The 16,247-nt window shown below is 50.2% G+C and overlaps 1 protein-coding gene across 1 annotated transcript in view; it reads left to right on the top strand.

Annotated features, from left to right (window-relative positions):
- Positions 1–16,247, top strand: part of si:ch211-198m17.1 (mucin-2) — a 56,861-nt gene that overhangs the window by 30,947 nt on the left and 9,667 nt on the right. The window contains exons 5-9 of the mRNA XM_034190823.1: positions 9,603–9,701; positions 9,782–9,891; positions 9,980–10,038; positions 10,133–10,269; positions 10,398–10,532. Of these exons, the coding sequence (XP_034046714.1) occupies positions 9,603–9,701; positions 9,782–9,891; positions 9,980–10,038; positions 10,133–10,269; positions 10,398–10,532 (540 nt within the window). The remainder of the gene's footprint in view (positions 1–9,602; positions 9,702–9,781; positions 9,892–9,979; positions 10,039–10,132; positions 10,270–10,397; positions 10,533–16,247) is intronic.

The raw sequence follows: 16,247 nt of genomic DNA, 5'->3' as shown, positions 1-16,247 counted from the left end.
AACTCTGTAAGGGAGATAGAGTATCTCGTCAATAGTTTTACATCCTCATTGAAGACAACTTTGGATGCTGTAGCTCCTCTGAAAAAGAGAGCTTTAAATCAGAAGTGTCTGACTCCATGGTATAACTCTCAAACTCGTAGCTTAAAGCAGATAACCCGTAAGTTGGAGAGGAAATGGCGTCTCACTAATTTAGAAGATCTTCACTTAGCCTGGAAAAAGAGTCTGTTGCTCTATAAAAAAGCCCTCCGTAAAGCTAGGACATCTTTCTACTCATCACTAATTGAAGAAAATAAGAACAACCCCAGGTTTCTTTTCAGCACTGTAGCCAGGCTGACAAAGAGTCAGAGCTCTATTGAGCTGAGTATTCCATTATCTTTAACTAGTAATGAGTTCATGACTTTCTTTGCTAACAAAATTTTAACTATTAGAGAAAAAATTACTCATAACCATCCCAAAGACGTATCGTTATCTTTGGCTGCTTTCAGTGATGCCGGTATTTGGTTAGACTCTTTCTCTCCGATTGTTCTGTCTGAGTTATTTTCATTAGTTACTTCATCCAAACCATCAACATGTTTATTAGACCCCATTCCTACCAGGCTGCTCAAGGAAGCCCTACCATTATTTAATGCTTCGGTATTGCTTAAATTTTCATTGTTACGCAGATGATACCCAGCTTTATCTATCCATGAAGCCAGAGGACACACACCAATTAGCTAAACTGCAGGATTGTCTTACAGACATAAAGACATGGATGACCTCTAATTTCCTGCTTTTAAACTCAGATAAAACTGAAGTTATTGTTCTTGGCCCCACAAATCTTAGAAACATGGTGTCTAACCAGATCCTTACTCTGGATGGCATTACCCTGACCTCTAGTAATACTGTGAGAAATCTTGGAGTCATTTTTGATCAGGATATGTCATTCAAAGCGCATATTAAACAAATATGTAGGACTGCTTTTTTGCATTTACGCAATATCTCTAAAATCAGAAAGGTCTTGTCTCAGAGTGATGCTGAAAAACTAATTCATGCATTTATTTCCTCTAGGCTGGACTATTGTAATTCATTATTATCAGGTTGTCCTAAAAGTTCCCTAAAAAGCCTTCAGTTAATTCAAAATGCTGCAGCTAGAGTGCTGACGGGGACTAGAAGGAGAGAGCATATCTCACCCATATTGGCCTCTCTTCATTGGCTTCCTGTTAATTCTAGAATAGAATTTAAAATTCTTCTTCTTACTTATAAGGTTTTGAATAATCAGGTCCCATCTTATCTTAGGGACCTCGTAGTACCATATCACCCCAATAGAGCGCTTCGCTCTCAGACTGCAGGCTTACTTGTAGTTCCTAGGGTTTGTAAGAGTAGAATGGGAGGCAGAGCCTTCAGCTTTCAGGCTCCTCTCCTGTGGAACCAGCTCCCAATTCAGATCAGGGAGACAGACACCCTCTCTACTTTTAAGATTAGGCTTAAAACTTTCCTTTTTGCTAAAGCTTATAGTTAGGGCTGGATCAGGTGACCCTGAACCATCCCTTAGTTATGCTGCTATAGACGTAGACTGCTGGGGGGTTCCCATGATGCACTGTTTCTTTCTCTTTTTGCTCTGTATGCACCACTCTGCATTTAATCATTAGTGATCGATCTCTGCTCCCCTCCACAGCATGTCTTTTTCCTGGTTCTCTCCCTCAGCCCCAACCAGTCCCAGCAGAAGACTGCCCCTCCCTGAGCCTGGTTCTGCTGGAGGTTTCTTCCTGTTAAAAGGGAGTTTTTCCTTCCCACTGTAGCCAAGTGCTTGCTCACAGGGGGTCGTTTTGACCGTTGGGGTTTTACATCATTATTGTATGGCCTTGCCTTACAATATAAAGCGCCTTGGGGCAACTGTTTGTTGTGATTTGGCGCTATATAAAAAAAAAATTGATTGATTGATTGATCAATTAATCGTCTCTGGTTCCCTCCCCTTCCGGGGTAATGATGAGGCTTTTAGCAGGCTGACATCATTAAATAGGTAGCTGGTGCAATTTTGTAGACAGCATGGCTTTAGTTTTATTGATAACTGGCCTTCGTTCTGGGGTCACTGTGGCTTGCTGATGCCGGATGGCCCTCACCCTACTGGGGAAGGCGCCGCCATCTTGCCTGCGAACATAGATAGACTCTACAGGAAGGGTAATTTTAGGATTTTACAGCAGGCCACAGAGTAGGTGATTAGAGACCCTGCAAGGCTTATGACAAATGTGGGTGTGGAATCCATTAGCTTAGTGGGGAGATTAGTGTTGTGTGGGCCGCTGAAGAGGAGGTACTGCTGGCCCACCACCACCAGATGGCGCCCTGCTTGGAGTGTGGGCTTCAAGCACGAGAGGGCGCCGGAGCCACTGGGAGTGACAGCTGTCACTCTTCATCAGCACCAGCTGTCACTCAGCCAACTCATCACCATCTCCATAAAGGCCGGACTGCGACTCCACCTCCTCGCCGAGAAATCAACTACCTATCAGGTAATTTTCTCTGCTGAACAAAAACCTTGTGTAATAGTCTGAACTTCTGTTGCAGCCGTTTTCCTGTGGTGATTGCCTTATCTGTGGGATTGGCGTTTGGTGTGATCAGTGACGGCTTCGCTTCACACTCCAACCAGATAAGTGGTTAGACAGGAGCTGTGCGAGTGTGTGATTGGAGGTGGAGGTTCTCCCTCCTTTACTGAATACAGACTGTGGGATTACTGAGTGTGCGACCTCACACTCATCTGGACTGTCTCTGTTCTCTGCCAGCAGTACCGGGTCTGACTGCTGAAGACAGCGGCCACCTGGGGCGCAGGGCTTGGCGGCTCCGGTGTTCTTCAGCTCCGTTGGCGGTGGAAGCTGTGTGGATCCGGCTTTTCTCTCGCCAGGCGTCTTCTATCGTCGAGCTTGCCCACACGTCACCTGGTGTATGATTGACAGTCACTGTATTGTTATTGTCTGTACATCGTTGTGTGATTCACAACATTAAATTGTTACTTTTTGGCTTATCCATTGTCCGTTCATTAACGCCCCCTGTTGTGGGTCCGTGTCACGACACTTTCACAACAGGATTTCTCGGCCAGCGTCATGGATCCAGAGGGGCGTCAACCATCGCTTGAACAGCCAATGGAAGAGCGGGGTGCACAGGCGCCAGCAGGAGGCGTGTTGGGTGAGCTGCAGCACATCTTAACTGCCTTTACCGCTCGGTTGGACTTAGTTACCGAGCAGAGCAGTGTTCTCAATCGTAGGATGGAGGCTCTCACCGCCCAGGTGGAAGCGCGTGCTCAGGGCGCTGCTGCAGCACCTTCTCCTGCTGACCGTGTGCCAGAAACAGACATTCTGCTGGTCGTTCAACGAACCCCCCCACCTTCCCCTGAAGCATACATAAGTCCTCCGGAGCCGTACGGAGGCTGTGTGGAGATGTGCGCGGACTTCTTGATGCAGTGCTCGCTCGTCTTTTCACAGCGTCCCGTCATGTACGCAGCAGACGCCAGCCGGGTGGCTTATGTGATCAATTTGCTTCGAGGAGAGGCACGCGCCTGGACTACGGCGCTTTGGGAGCAGAATTCACAGCTCCTAACGGTTTATACTGAGTTTGTGAGGGAGTTCCGACAGGTGTTCGACCACCCTCATAGAGGCGAGACCGCTTCAAGTGTGCTGCTGTCGATACGGCAGGGGCGTCGGAGCGCAGCGAAGTATGCAGTCGACTTCCGCATCGCGGCAGCGCGAGCCGGCTGGAATGCTGTTGCGCTCCGCGCCGCCTTTGTAAACGGACTGTCTCTGGTCCTTAAGGAGCACCTGGTGGCGAAGGACGAGCCGCGGGATTTAGATGGGCTTATCGACCTGGTTATACGGTTAGACAACCGATTAACGGAACACCGACGGGAACGAGACGAGGGGCGTGGCCAGGCACAAGCCGTCCCTCTTCCTCCCAGGTCCGAAAGGAAGCCGACTTCCCCACGCTCCACTGCCAGGGCTCTCCACGTGACAACACCTCCCCCTGCTGACGTTGCTATGGAAACGAGCAGGGCCAAAAAACGATCAGATCAGAGACAAAGGAGGCTGATCCGTGGAGAGTGTTTTCTCTGCAGCTCTACCGAGCACACACAGAGAGAATGCCCCAAACGGTCAAAACAACAGCACTCGTCCTTAGAGACTGGGCTAAGGGTGGGTCACAACACCCACGTGGGGAAACCCCGACGATCTGCACAAATCCCAGTCACGATCCTGAGTGGGGATCTAACCCTTCACGCCCCAGCACTGGTGGACACGGGGTCGGAGGGGAATCTGCTGGATAGCAGATGGGCAGAGGAGGTTGGGCTCCCTCTAGTGGCCTTACCGTCACCATTGTCAGTGCGGGCGCTAGATGGCACCCTTCTTCCACTAATCACACACCAGACACAGCCAGTGACATTGGTGGTGTCTGGGAATCACAGGGAGGAGATTGTGTTTTATGTAACACCTTCTACCTCCCGAGTGATTTTGGGTTTTCCATGGGTGTTAAAACACAATCCCCGGATTGATTGGCTGTCTGGGGTTGTGGTTCAGTGGAGCGAAACCTGCCACCGGGAGTGTTTAGGATCCTCGGTTCCACCCAGTGTGACTGCTAAGGAGGAGGTTTCAGTCCCCCCCAATCTGACGGCTGTGCCGGCCGAGTACCACGACCTTGCTGACGTCTTCAGCAAGGATCTGGCGCTCACGCTGCCCCCGCACCGTCCGTACGATTGTGCCATTGATTTGATACCGGGCGCTGAGTACCCATCCAGCAGGCTGTACAACCTCTCACGTCCGGAACGCGAATCAATGGAGACCTACATCCGGGACTCGTTAGCTGCCGGGTTGATCCGGAACTCCACCTCCCCGATGGGTGCTGGTTTCTTTTTTGTGGGCAGGAAGGACGGCGGACTCCGTCCATGCATTGATTACAGAGGGCTGAACGAGATCACGGTTCGCAACCGATACCCGTTACTTCTGTTGGATTCAGTGTTCACGCCCCTGCATGGAGCCCAAATTTTCAAGAAATTTGATCTTAGGAATGCTTATCACCTGGTTCGGATCTGGGAGGGAGACGAGTGGAAGACGGCATTTAACACCCCGTTAGGTCACTTTGAGTACCTGGTCATGCCGTTCGGCCTCACCAAGGCGCCCGCGACGTTCCAAGCATTGGTTAATGACGTCTTGCGGGACTTCCTGCATCGGTTTGTCTTCGTATATCTAGACGATATACTCATCTTTTCTCCGGATCCTGAGACCCATGTCAAGCATGTACGTCAGGTCCTACAGCGGTTGTTGGAGAACTGGCTGTTTGTGAAGGGCAAGAAGTGTGAGTTCCACCACACTTCTTTGTCCTTCTTGGGGTTCATCATCTCCTCCAACTCCGTCGCCCCTGATCCGGCCAAGGTTGCGGCGGTGAGAGATTGGCCCCAACCAACGAACCGTAGGAAGCTACAACAGTTCCTCGGTTTTGCAAATTTCTACCGGAGGTTCATCAAGGGCTACAGTCAGGTAGTTAGCCCCCTGACAGCCCTGACCTCCACAAAAGTCCCCTTCACCTGGTCGGATCGGTGCGAAGCCGCGTTTAGGGAGTTGAAACGCCGGTTCTCGACTGCACCGGTTCTGGTGCAGCCCGATCCCAAGCGCCAGTTTGTTGTTGAAGTGGATGCCTCTGACTCAGGGATAGGAGCCGTGCTGTCCCAGAGCGGGGAGTCCGACAAGGTTCTCCATCCTTGTGCCTACTTTTCCCGCAGGTTGACCCCAGCTGAACGGAACTATGACGTCGGCAATCGGGAACTTCTTGCGGTGAAGGAGGCTCTTGAGGAGTGGAGACACCTGTTGGAGGGAGCATCGGTACCATTTACAGTTTTCACGGACCATCGGAACCTGGAGTACATCCGGACCGCGAAGCGTCTGAACCCCAGGCAAGCCCGCTGGTCGCTGTTCTTCGGGCATTTTGACTTCCGGATCACCTACCGCCCCGGGACAAAGAACCAACGATCTGACGCCCTGTCCCGGGTGCACGAAGAGGAGGTCAAGACCAAGCTGTCAGACCCCCCTGAAACCATCATCCCAGAGTCCACTGTCGTGGCCGCCCTTACCTGGGACGTGGAGAAGACCGTCCGGGAGGCCCTGACAGGGAGCCCGGACCTGGGGACAGGTCCGAAGAACAAACTGTACGTCCCACCAGAGGCCAGGGCTGCGGTCCTTGACTTCTGTCACGGTTCCAAGCTCTCCTGTCACCCAGGGGTGCGAAGGACCGTGGCAGTGGTCCAGCAGCGCTTCTGGTGGGCGTCTATGGAAGCCGATGTCCGGGAGTATGTCCAGGCCTGCACCACCTGTGCCAGGGGCAAAGCCGACCATCACAAGGCCCAAGGCCTCCTCCAGCCTCTGCCTGTGCCTCGTCGCCCCTGGTCTCATATCGGCCTGGACTTTGTCACGGGCCTCCTGCAGTCCCAGGACAACACCACCATCTTAACGATAGTGGACCGGTTCTCCAAGGCGGCCCACTTCGTGGCCCTCCCGAAGCTCCCGACGGGCCAGGAGACTGCAGACCTCCTGGTCCACCACGTCGTGCGTCTGCATGGGATTCCATCAGACATTGTCTCGGATCGTGGTCCTCAGTTCTCCTCCCAGGTCTGGAGGAGTTTCTGCAGGGAACTGGGGGCCACCGTCAGTCTCTCGTCTGGGTACCACCCCCAGACGAACGGGCAGGCAGAGCGGACGAACCAGGAACTGGAGCAGGCCCTCCGCTGCGTGACCTCCACGCACCCGACGGCCTGGAGTGACCATCTGGCCTGGATCGAGTACGCTCATAATAGCCAAGTTTCATCTGCCACCGGCCTCTCCCCGTTTGAGGTGTGTTTGGGGTACCAGCCCCCATTGTTTTCACTGGTGGAGGGAGAGGTCGGGGTGCCCTCGGTCCAGGCCCATCTAAGGAAGTGCCGTCGGGTGTGGCGTACCGCCCGCTCTGCCCTGCTCAGAGCCCGGACGAGGGCTAAGGCCCATGCAGACCGCCGGCGTTCCCCGGCCCCTGCATACCAGCCCGGGCAGGAGGTTTGGCTATCCACAAAGGACATCCCCCTGCAGGTGGAATCCCAGAAGCTCAAGGACAGGTACATAGGACCTTTTGCCATAACCAAAGTCCTCAGTCCGGCCGCAGTGAAGCTGGTAGCTTCAGCTTCACTGCGGATTCGTCCAGTGTTCCATACCTCAAGGATCAAACCCTACCACACGTCGACTCTCTGCACCCCCGGACCGGCGCCGCCTCCTGCCCGGATCATCGATGGAGAGCCTGCCTGGACCGTGCGCAGGCTCCTGGATGTCCGTTGAAAGGGCCGGGGGTTCCAGTATCTGGTGGACTGGGAGGGGTATGGACCCGAAGAACGCTCCTGGGTGAAGAGGAGCTTCATCCTGGACCCGGCCCTCCTGGCCGACTTCTGCCGGTGGCACCCGGACAAGCCTGTTGGAGGCGCCCGTTGAGGGGGGGGTCCTGTTGTGTGGGCCGCTGAAGAGGAGGTACTGCTGGCCCACCACCACCAGATGGTGCCCTGCTTGGAGTGCAGGCTTCAAGCACGAGAGGGCGCCAGAGCCACTGGGAGTGACAGCTGTCACTCTTCATCAGCACCAGCTGTCACTCAGCCAACTCATCACCATCTCCATAAAGGCCGGACTGCGACTCCACCTCCTCGACGAGAAATCAACTACCTATCAGGTAATTTTCTCTGCTGAACAAAAACCTTGTGTAATAGTCTGAACTTCTGTTGCAGCCGTTTTCCTGTGGTGATTGCCTTATCTGTGGGATTGGCGTTTGGTGTGATCAGCGACGGCTTCGCTTCACACTCCAACCAGATAAGTGGTTAGACAGGAGCTGCGCGAGTGTGTGATTGGAGGTGGAGGTTCTCCCTCCTTTACTGAATACAGACTGTGGGATTACTGAGTGTGCGACCTCACACTCATCTGGACTGTCTCTGTTCTCTGCCAGCAGTACCGGGTCTGACTGCTGAAGACAGCGGCCACCTGGGGCGCAGGGCTTGGCGGCTCCGGTGTTCTTCAGCTCCGTTGGCGGTGGAAGCTGTGTGGATCCGGCTTTTCTCTCGCCAGGCGTCTTCTATCGTCGAGCCTGCCCACACGTCACCTGGTGTATGATTGACAGTCACTGTATTGTTATTGTCTGTACATCATTGTGTGATTCACAACATTAAATTGTTACTTTTTGGCTTATCCATTGTCCGTTCATTAACGCCCCCTGTTGTGGGTCCGTGTCACGACACGTTCACAACAATTAGTGCAGAATCCACTTTGGTGATAGTACAATTTATCTGCCTTGAGGGAAATTCAACAAGTTGAGACTGTGGTCTACTTCCGAAGACGTATCCATAAAAATCATAGAGGGATATGCTTTGCAAACTTAATACCCATGGATGATGATGGATGATATTGAAATTGAGGATGGCCCGTTGGCTGTTCCAGCAATATCAAAGATTTTGTGTCTGCTACCTACAACTCACGTGGAATGTCTCAAACCTAACCCTACTTCCATGCATCTTATATATGCTACTCTGGAACCACCCCTAAATCCAAACAGTCCAATTGTAAACCCCACTGAGGTCCTTAGTCTGGGTCTCATTAACATAAGCTCACTATCCTCAGAAATCATTGTTGATTAATGATCTAATTATGGATCACTTAGATATGATTGGGTTATGTGAAACCTGGCTTAAACCTACAGCTGTCCTCCCCTTAAATGAGGCCTGCCCACCAGCATACACATTTAGTCACTTCCCTCATCATGCGAAGCAAGGCGGCGGTGTTGCTCTTATTTATAAATCTAGGTTTAGCTTAAATCTGGTCTGACATTTTCAGGGGGGAGATAGTTGGACTGTTCGTCCGTCTATCCATCTGACTGTCCATCCATTTTCACTTGTTAGCGCGATATCTCAAGAACCAGTTGACCAGTTTCATTCATATTTACCATAAAGATGTACTTAGGTGATTCCCCCAACATCAGTCAGTTACAGTGACTTTGGGGTCAACTTCAAGGTCACAGCGAGATATTCAAGATATTGTCATTGCTACCCTTGTTAGCGCAATATCTCAAGAACCAGTTGACCAATTTCATTAATATTTAGCATGAGCGTGTACTTTGGTGATCCCCGACACTTTGTATTACTGATTTGTTGCTACCGGGGGGGGACATGTCATCTCCTGATGACTCCTGTTCCACTGAGAGAGGATATTCAGGATTAACTAAAAACTATGTTTTTCATTTGTTCTGATGTATTATTGATACCATGCTTTATAAAAGCAGGTGACTAGTATAGTTGTTGACTCATTTTCTGTAATGTTGCTATATATATATTCATGCAAGCTAGCAGGCTGCTTTTGTCTGCTACATGATGCTATTAGGTAATTATGTGATGCTGAGGGGAAAATGTCCTTTGTGGATTTCCACTGTACTTCAGAGTGGCGATTACTCACATGTCCAAAGAGGCCATGTGTTGGCCAGGGGTTGGAGAACTGTTTTCCTCATGTAGACCTTCTGAAAAGAGATTTATTCTAGTGAAAAACCAGATTGGAACATCAGATGGTCATTATATTCATATGTGGTCTGTTTGTCCCCAGTGTGTCCCGCTTCTCCATGTCCACTTGAAAGCATCTGTTTAAACAACACCTGCCAGTGTCTGTCTGGCAGCTTCCTGCAGAACGACCGTTGCGTTGAGGGTGAGTACATTTCTGCGTGGCAGCATCCACCTATGAGGATTCATCTCTGAGAGTGTTTGATTTGTTTTCTGTTCTAACAGCCCAAGTGTTCCCAGGCCAGCTTCATCTCACCACCTTGACCTTTCAGAGTGAAATGAGCGACAGGTCTTCACAGATATTCCAGGAAACGGCAGCTAATATCTCAGCAGCGGTAGGTGTAGCATCCACCAAGCATGCTGCTCAGTTCTAATACGTGCGTCTCTCTCAGCAAATAAATCATATGTACTCTTATTTTGCAGCTCTTCAATGCCCTGAAGAACCAACAGGGCTATGTAAGATCTGATGTTGTGCAGCTGCTGTAAGTGTCTCCCCCTTTTCCTGCACACAGATACCATTGTCTCATGTTACTAATTGTTTATTAGCTCTTCTGGTGTTGCTCTCTAACATTCTAGACCAGGCAGCGTACAAGCAAATGTGAATAACATCTTTGAGAACACCAACACCACTAAACAAGCTGTCAATGAGGCCATTAATGCAGCTATAGCCAGTTCGAGTGGAAACAGTTTGTTAGCTCAGGCGACATTTACAGGTATGTAACGGTCATATGATATCCAAATAACAGGCTGAGTACTTTGATTTTTCTAGCTACACCCGCTGTTGTATGGGCAGGCCAAGTGAATGTCTGTTATAATCAGTTCTGTGTATTCTCTTTCTTAGACACAGATCTGTGTGAGCAGACCCCTCGACATTGTGACCTCTCCTCTACAACATGTAGTCATAAAAATGGTCAAATCACTTGTAAATGTCAAGATGGCTACATCGCCACCGTTTACTCCAATTTCAGCTGCAAAGGTAATTAGTTGTACTTTATGTATTATTTTTATGGTGCATTTGTTTTTGGGTTCTGTGTTGTTTTAGAAATGTAAAATTACCCTGAAGGACCATTTAAGTATTAAAAAAATGGTACGCAAAAAGTGGTTTGAGATGGCAGTAGTTTTCTATAGCTATATTGCCGAAATATTGATACTATGCCTCATTTGAATTGTGTATTGTCAAACCAAATTTTAGTTAAGTTCTAGTTAATCCCAACTATTTACTGGGATTAGATTAAATATTTGTCTAATCATCACAAACAGTTTGTTTCATATTCAAATTTGGTAAATATAAGCGTGTAACTACCCAGTGATGGCCAATCAGAAGCCGTCCTGCCACTGTTGACCTTTGAGGTGATGGAAGCCATTGTGGAAAATGGCTGCTGTCATATTACGTAACTGTAGTTTTATAGAATTGTACCCTAAAGCAGATCAGTTTATCTTAAAGGGCAGATCTCACTCCAATCAACACTATCTTTTAAAAAATTACACACCAGATTATGAATCATTACTTCCAACTCTTCAACTTATGGGAGTTTGGTGTAGCTGATAAAAATAAAATTAGCTATAAAGAGTCTGAAAAATCCATACAGATTCAGAGCTATAAAAGTAACGTAAACTAAAGTGGTGACTATTACCTGCCTGAAGATCAGTCCACCTGTGTCCATTTCATGACTTATTCCAGGATACACATTCAATCTGGGTTGTTTTTTTTTGTCTCCAGATGTAATATGGCTTTAATATGGCTTTTGAATCCAATTCTCATATTTTGCGAACAACAAATGTCCATCTCCGCCGCTTTGTAATCCGCGGTGTACTCAGAAAAACTAAACAAAACAACATTGGATGTCTTAATAAGACTGAAAAATAATGATTACACTCCTGCTGTGTTCACACACAGAGCCAGCTGTCTTCAGTCAACAGAACAACAGCGTCCCTCCATCAGCCACATTCTCCAGAGCGCTTAGCTTAGCCATTGGTTTAGCTCATCTTGGCCAATAACACAAACCCTGACGCTGGTCCACGTCACGGCTGTCCTGTTAAAAGCGGTCACTCATCGTCACCTTTCTGTCCGAGTTTGCAATCACAGAAGCGGCTTTCTCAGTGAGACTGGCCGGCGTCGCTGCACGTAGCAGCTTAGCTTAGCATGGCGTGAAGCAAACCATAAACATGGTAAGTTCCACGCTTTTGGGAGAGGAACCGCTTTAAGAATTTTGTCGTGGCCACACAAAAGGAATGGTTAAAATCTGTGCTTAGATCCATCATGTTTTGAAGAGCATTCTCATGCTGTGCTGGACTTTTATAGTGCACAATTTGCACTATTAAAAACAAAAACAAAACAAAACACAAAACAAAGCCCTCTCACTTTTCTCCCCAAAATATTAGCTTTGGAAAATCTGTCCACCTAATAAGCAACACAGATTTTACCCATTTTGACGTATTCATCATCAAAGTGCACACAAAACACTGATTTCACATGTCAAAAAAGAGGTTCCCCCCCCCATTCATTTTAGGGGTGGGACCTGAGATGATGTCACCAAAATTCATATTCCTCACAGCTTGAGGTTTCTGAGTGTTTATCAGAGGCAGGTGTAATCAAGCTAATTTTCCCATGTTTATGACTTTATTTCTCTGGGCATATTAGCACCAAAAATAAAATAAAATAAATCAATATTTTCATAAATCTTTCTTTATCTATAGTAGTCAGTTCATTTGACATTTTATTTACTTGTGATACACACTTTAAAGTCCATCCATCCATCCATTTTCTTCCGCTTTATCCAGAGTCGGGTCGCGGGGGCAGCAGCTCAAGCAAAGCCGCCCAGACCTCCCGATCAACACACACCTCCCCCAGCTCCTCCGGGGGAACCCCAAGGCGTTCCCAAGCCAGCCGAGAGATGTAGTCCCTCCAGCGTGTCCTGGGTCTTCCCCGGGGCCTCCTCCCAATGGGACGTGCCCGGAACACCTCTCCAGAGAGGCGTCCAGGGGGCATCCGGAAAAGATGCCTGAGCCACCTCAAATGACTCCTTTCAACGTGGAGGAGCAGCAGCTCGACTCCGAGCTCCTCTCGAGTGACCGAGCTCCTCACCCTATCTCTAAGGGAGCGCCCAGCCACCCTGCGGAGGAAACTCATCGCGGCCGCTTGTACTCGCGATCTCGTTCTTTCGGTCATGAGCCAAATCTCATGACCATAGGTGAGGATCGGAACGTAGATCGATCAGTAAATCGAGAGCTATGCCCCCCTACTCAGCTCTCTCTTCACCACGACGGTCTGATACAGCGACCGCAGCACTGCAGATGCTGCACCGATCCGTCTATCGATCTCACACTCCATCCATCCCTCACTCGTGAACAAGACCCCAAGATACTTAACTCCTCCACTTGAGGCAAGGACACTCCACTGACCTGAAGACCTTTTTCCGGTCGATTACCATGGTCTCGGATTTGGAGGTGCTGATTTTCATCCCAGATGCTTCACACTCGGCTGCAAACTGCCTCACTGTGCACTGAAGGTCCTGATTTGACGAAGCCAACAGAACCACATCGTCCGCAAACAGCAGAGATGACATTCTGTGGTTCCCAAACCAGACCCCCTCTACACCCTGGCTGCGCCTAGAAATTCTTTACATAAAAATAATGAACAGAACCGGTGACAAAGGGCAGCCTGGCGGAGGCCAACGTGCACTGGAAACAGGTTTGACTTACTACCGGCACTGCGAACCAAGCTCCTGCTGCGATCGTACAGGGACCGGATAGCCCTTAGCAAAGGACCCCGGACCCCGTACTCCCAGAGCACCCCCCACAGGGTGCCCCGAGGGACACGGTTGTACGCCTTCTCCAGATCCACAAAACACATGTGGACTGGTTGGGCGAACTCCCATGAACCCTCGAGCACCCGATGGAGCGTGTAGAGCTGGTCCAGTGTGCCGCAACCAGGACAACAACCACACTGCTCCTCCTGAATCTGAGGTTCGACCATCGGTCAAATTCTCCTCTCCAGTACTCTGGAATAGACCTTACCGGGGAGGCTGAGGAGTGTGATCCTCCTATAGTTGGAACACACCCTCCAGTCCCCCTTCTTAAACAGAAGGACCACCACCCTGGTCTGCCAATCCAGAGGCACTGTCCCCGATCGCCACGCGATGTTGCAGAGGCGTGTCAGCCAAGACAGTCCCACAACATCCAGAGACTTAAGGTACTCAGGACGGATTTCATCCACCCCAGGAGCCTTGCCACCGAGGAGCTTTCTAACCACCTCGGTGACTTTGGCCTGGGTAATGGATGAGCCTGCCTCTTTAAAGTCACCAGTAAGAAAATGTTGGGGTTTTAAGTTGGATTCAGGTCACATAATTATTGTATTTAATAATTATTTGGGTAACAACCACAGTAGCTTGATTGCCTGTGAGTGGTGCAATGGACCATCTGTGATCTGTACGGACTGTATTCCCCCCCCCCCCCCCCATGGTTTGGCACGCATGAGTCCCAAATTCATTTCAAATCTTAGATAATTGTGTAAAATACAGAAAAAAAAAGCAGTGGCGCATTTATGTGAATGAAACTTGCTAAAAACAGACAGCTTGTACTGCTTTACACTCTACTTGAGGCAGCCTGGTGCAGTCTCAATGCACTTTGAGGTCCAACCATGGAAGTAATATTGTGTAGTATATAGTTTATAGTATTATATTACTATAGTATATAGTAATATAATATTGTTTGTGATCAGTCACTCTGAAATATCAGGAATTGAGGATGCTGCGTGTGCGCTGCTGTGTTGAGCCCAGTGAGCAAACCATGGGCAGGGAGCCCCCTAAGCACTGGAAAAAAGGATTTTACAAACTTTTTCCGAGTGGTGTGCCTGCTTGGGAGGACTCTGCATGGCCAGGCTGGAGCAATGCAGTCAGATGAGGTGCGAAACTGCGGGTTGTGTCTGGCACTTCAGTCCCTAGTAGCAAGATGGCGTTCTATTTTATTTTTAAAATATTGTTAAAACATTAACACTTTGTTTTCATTCATGGGCTTGGCCAAAAGCCTTCCGTTTTTATTGATGTTTTGTGATATGTTACACGGCTATAAGGACCCTAGTCCTTATAATGGCCCTGGATAGGAGCTTGACTAACAGACTCATTAACATACATCCATCCATTTTCTTCTGCTTTATCCAGAGTCGGGTCGCGGGGGCAGCAGCTCAAGCAAAGCCGCCCAGACCTCCCGATCCACACACACCTCCCCCAGCTCCTCCGGGGGAACCCCAAGGTGTTCCCAAGCCAGCCGAGAGATGTAGTCCCTCCAGCGTGTCCTGGGTCTTCCCCGGGGCCTCCTCCCAATGGGACGTGCCCGGAACACCTCTCCAGTGAGGCATCCAGGGGGCATCCAGAAAAGATGCCCGAGCCACCTCAACTGACTCCTTTCGACGTGGAGGAGCAGCAGCTTGACTCCGAGCTCCTCCCGAGTGACCGAGCTTTATAACTACCTCGGTGACTTCGGCCTGGGTAATGGATGAGTCCGCCTCTGAGTCCCCAGTCTCTGCTTCCTCTTCGGAAGACGTGACGATGGGATTGAGGAGATCCTCCAAGTACTCCTTCCACCGCCCGACAACATCCCCAGTCAGGGTCAACAGCTCCCCACCCGCACCGTAAACAGTGCTGGTGGAGAGCTGTTTCCACCTCCTGAGGTGTCGGATGGTTTGCCAGAATCTCTTCGAGGCCGACCGATAGTCCTCCTCCATAGCCTCCCCAAACTCCTTCCAGACCCGAGTTTTCGCCTCTGCGACCGCACGGGCTGCAACACGCTTGGCCTGCCGGTACTTGTCAGCTGCCTCTGGTGTCCCACCTACCAACAAAGATAAGTAGGACTCCTTCTTCAGCTTGACGGCATCCCTTACTTCCGGTGTCCACCACAGGGTTCGGTGATTGCCGCCGCGACAGGCACCAGAGACCTTGTGACCACAGCTACGAGCGGCCGCATTGACAATGGAGGTGGAGAACATGGTCCACTCGGACTCCATAACTCCAACCTCCCCTGGGATCTGGGAGAAGCTCTCCCGGAGGTGGGAGTTGAAGACCTCGCTGACAGAGGGTTCCGCCAGTCGTTCCCAGCAGACCCTCATGATACGTTTGGGCCTGCCAGGTCTGACCGGCTTCCTCCCCTCCTAGCTGATCCAACTCACCACCAGGTGGTGATCGGTCGACAGCTCTGCCTCTCTCTTCACTCGAGTGTCCGATACACATGGCCGAAGGTCAGATGATACGACTACAAAGTCGATCATCGACCTCCGGCTCAGGGCGTCCTGGTGCCACATGCACTTATGGACACCCTTGTGCTCGAACATGGTGTTCGTGATGGACAAACTGTGACTAGCACAGAAGTCCAACAACTGAACACCACTCGGGTTCAGATCGGGGAGGCCGTGCTTCCCGATCACCCCCCTCCAGGTCTCACTGTCACCGCCCACGTGGGTGTTGAAATCCCCCAGGAGAACAATGGAGTCCCCAGTCGGAGCGCTATCTAGTACCCCTCCCAGGGACTCCAGGAAGGTCGGGTACTCTGCACTGCTGCTCGGCCCGTAGGCCGAGACAACGGTGAGAGACCTGTCCCCGACCCGAAGGCATAGGGACGCGACCCTCTCGTTCACTGGCGTGAACTCCAACACATGGCGACTGAGCTGGGGAGCAATAAGCAATGCGACCCCAGCTCT

The sequence above is a fragment of the Thalassophryne amazonica genome, chromosome 16 (genome assembly GCF_902500255.1).
Source record: "Thalassophryne amazonica chromosome 16, fThaAma1.1, whole genome shotgun sequence".
NCBI lineage: Eukaryota > Metazoa > Chordata > Actinopteri > Batrachoidiformes > Batrachoididae > Thalassophryne > Thalassophryne amazonica.
This window is presented reverse-complemented; position numbering and strand designations above follow the sequence as displayed.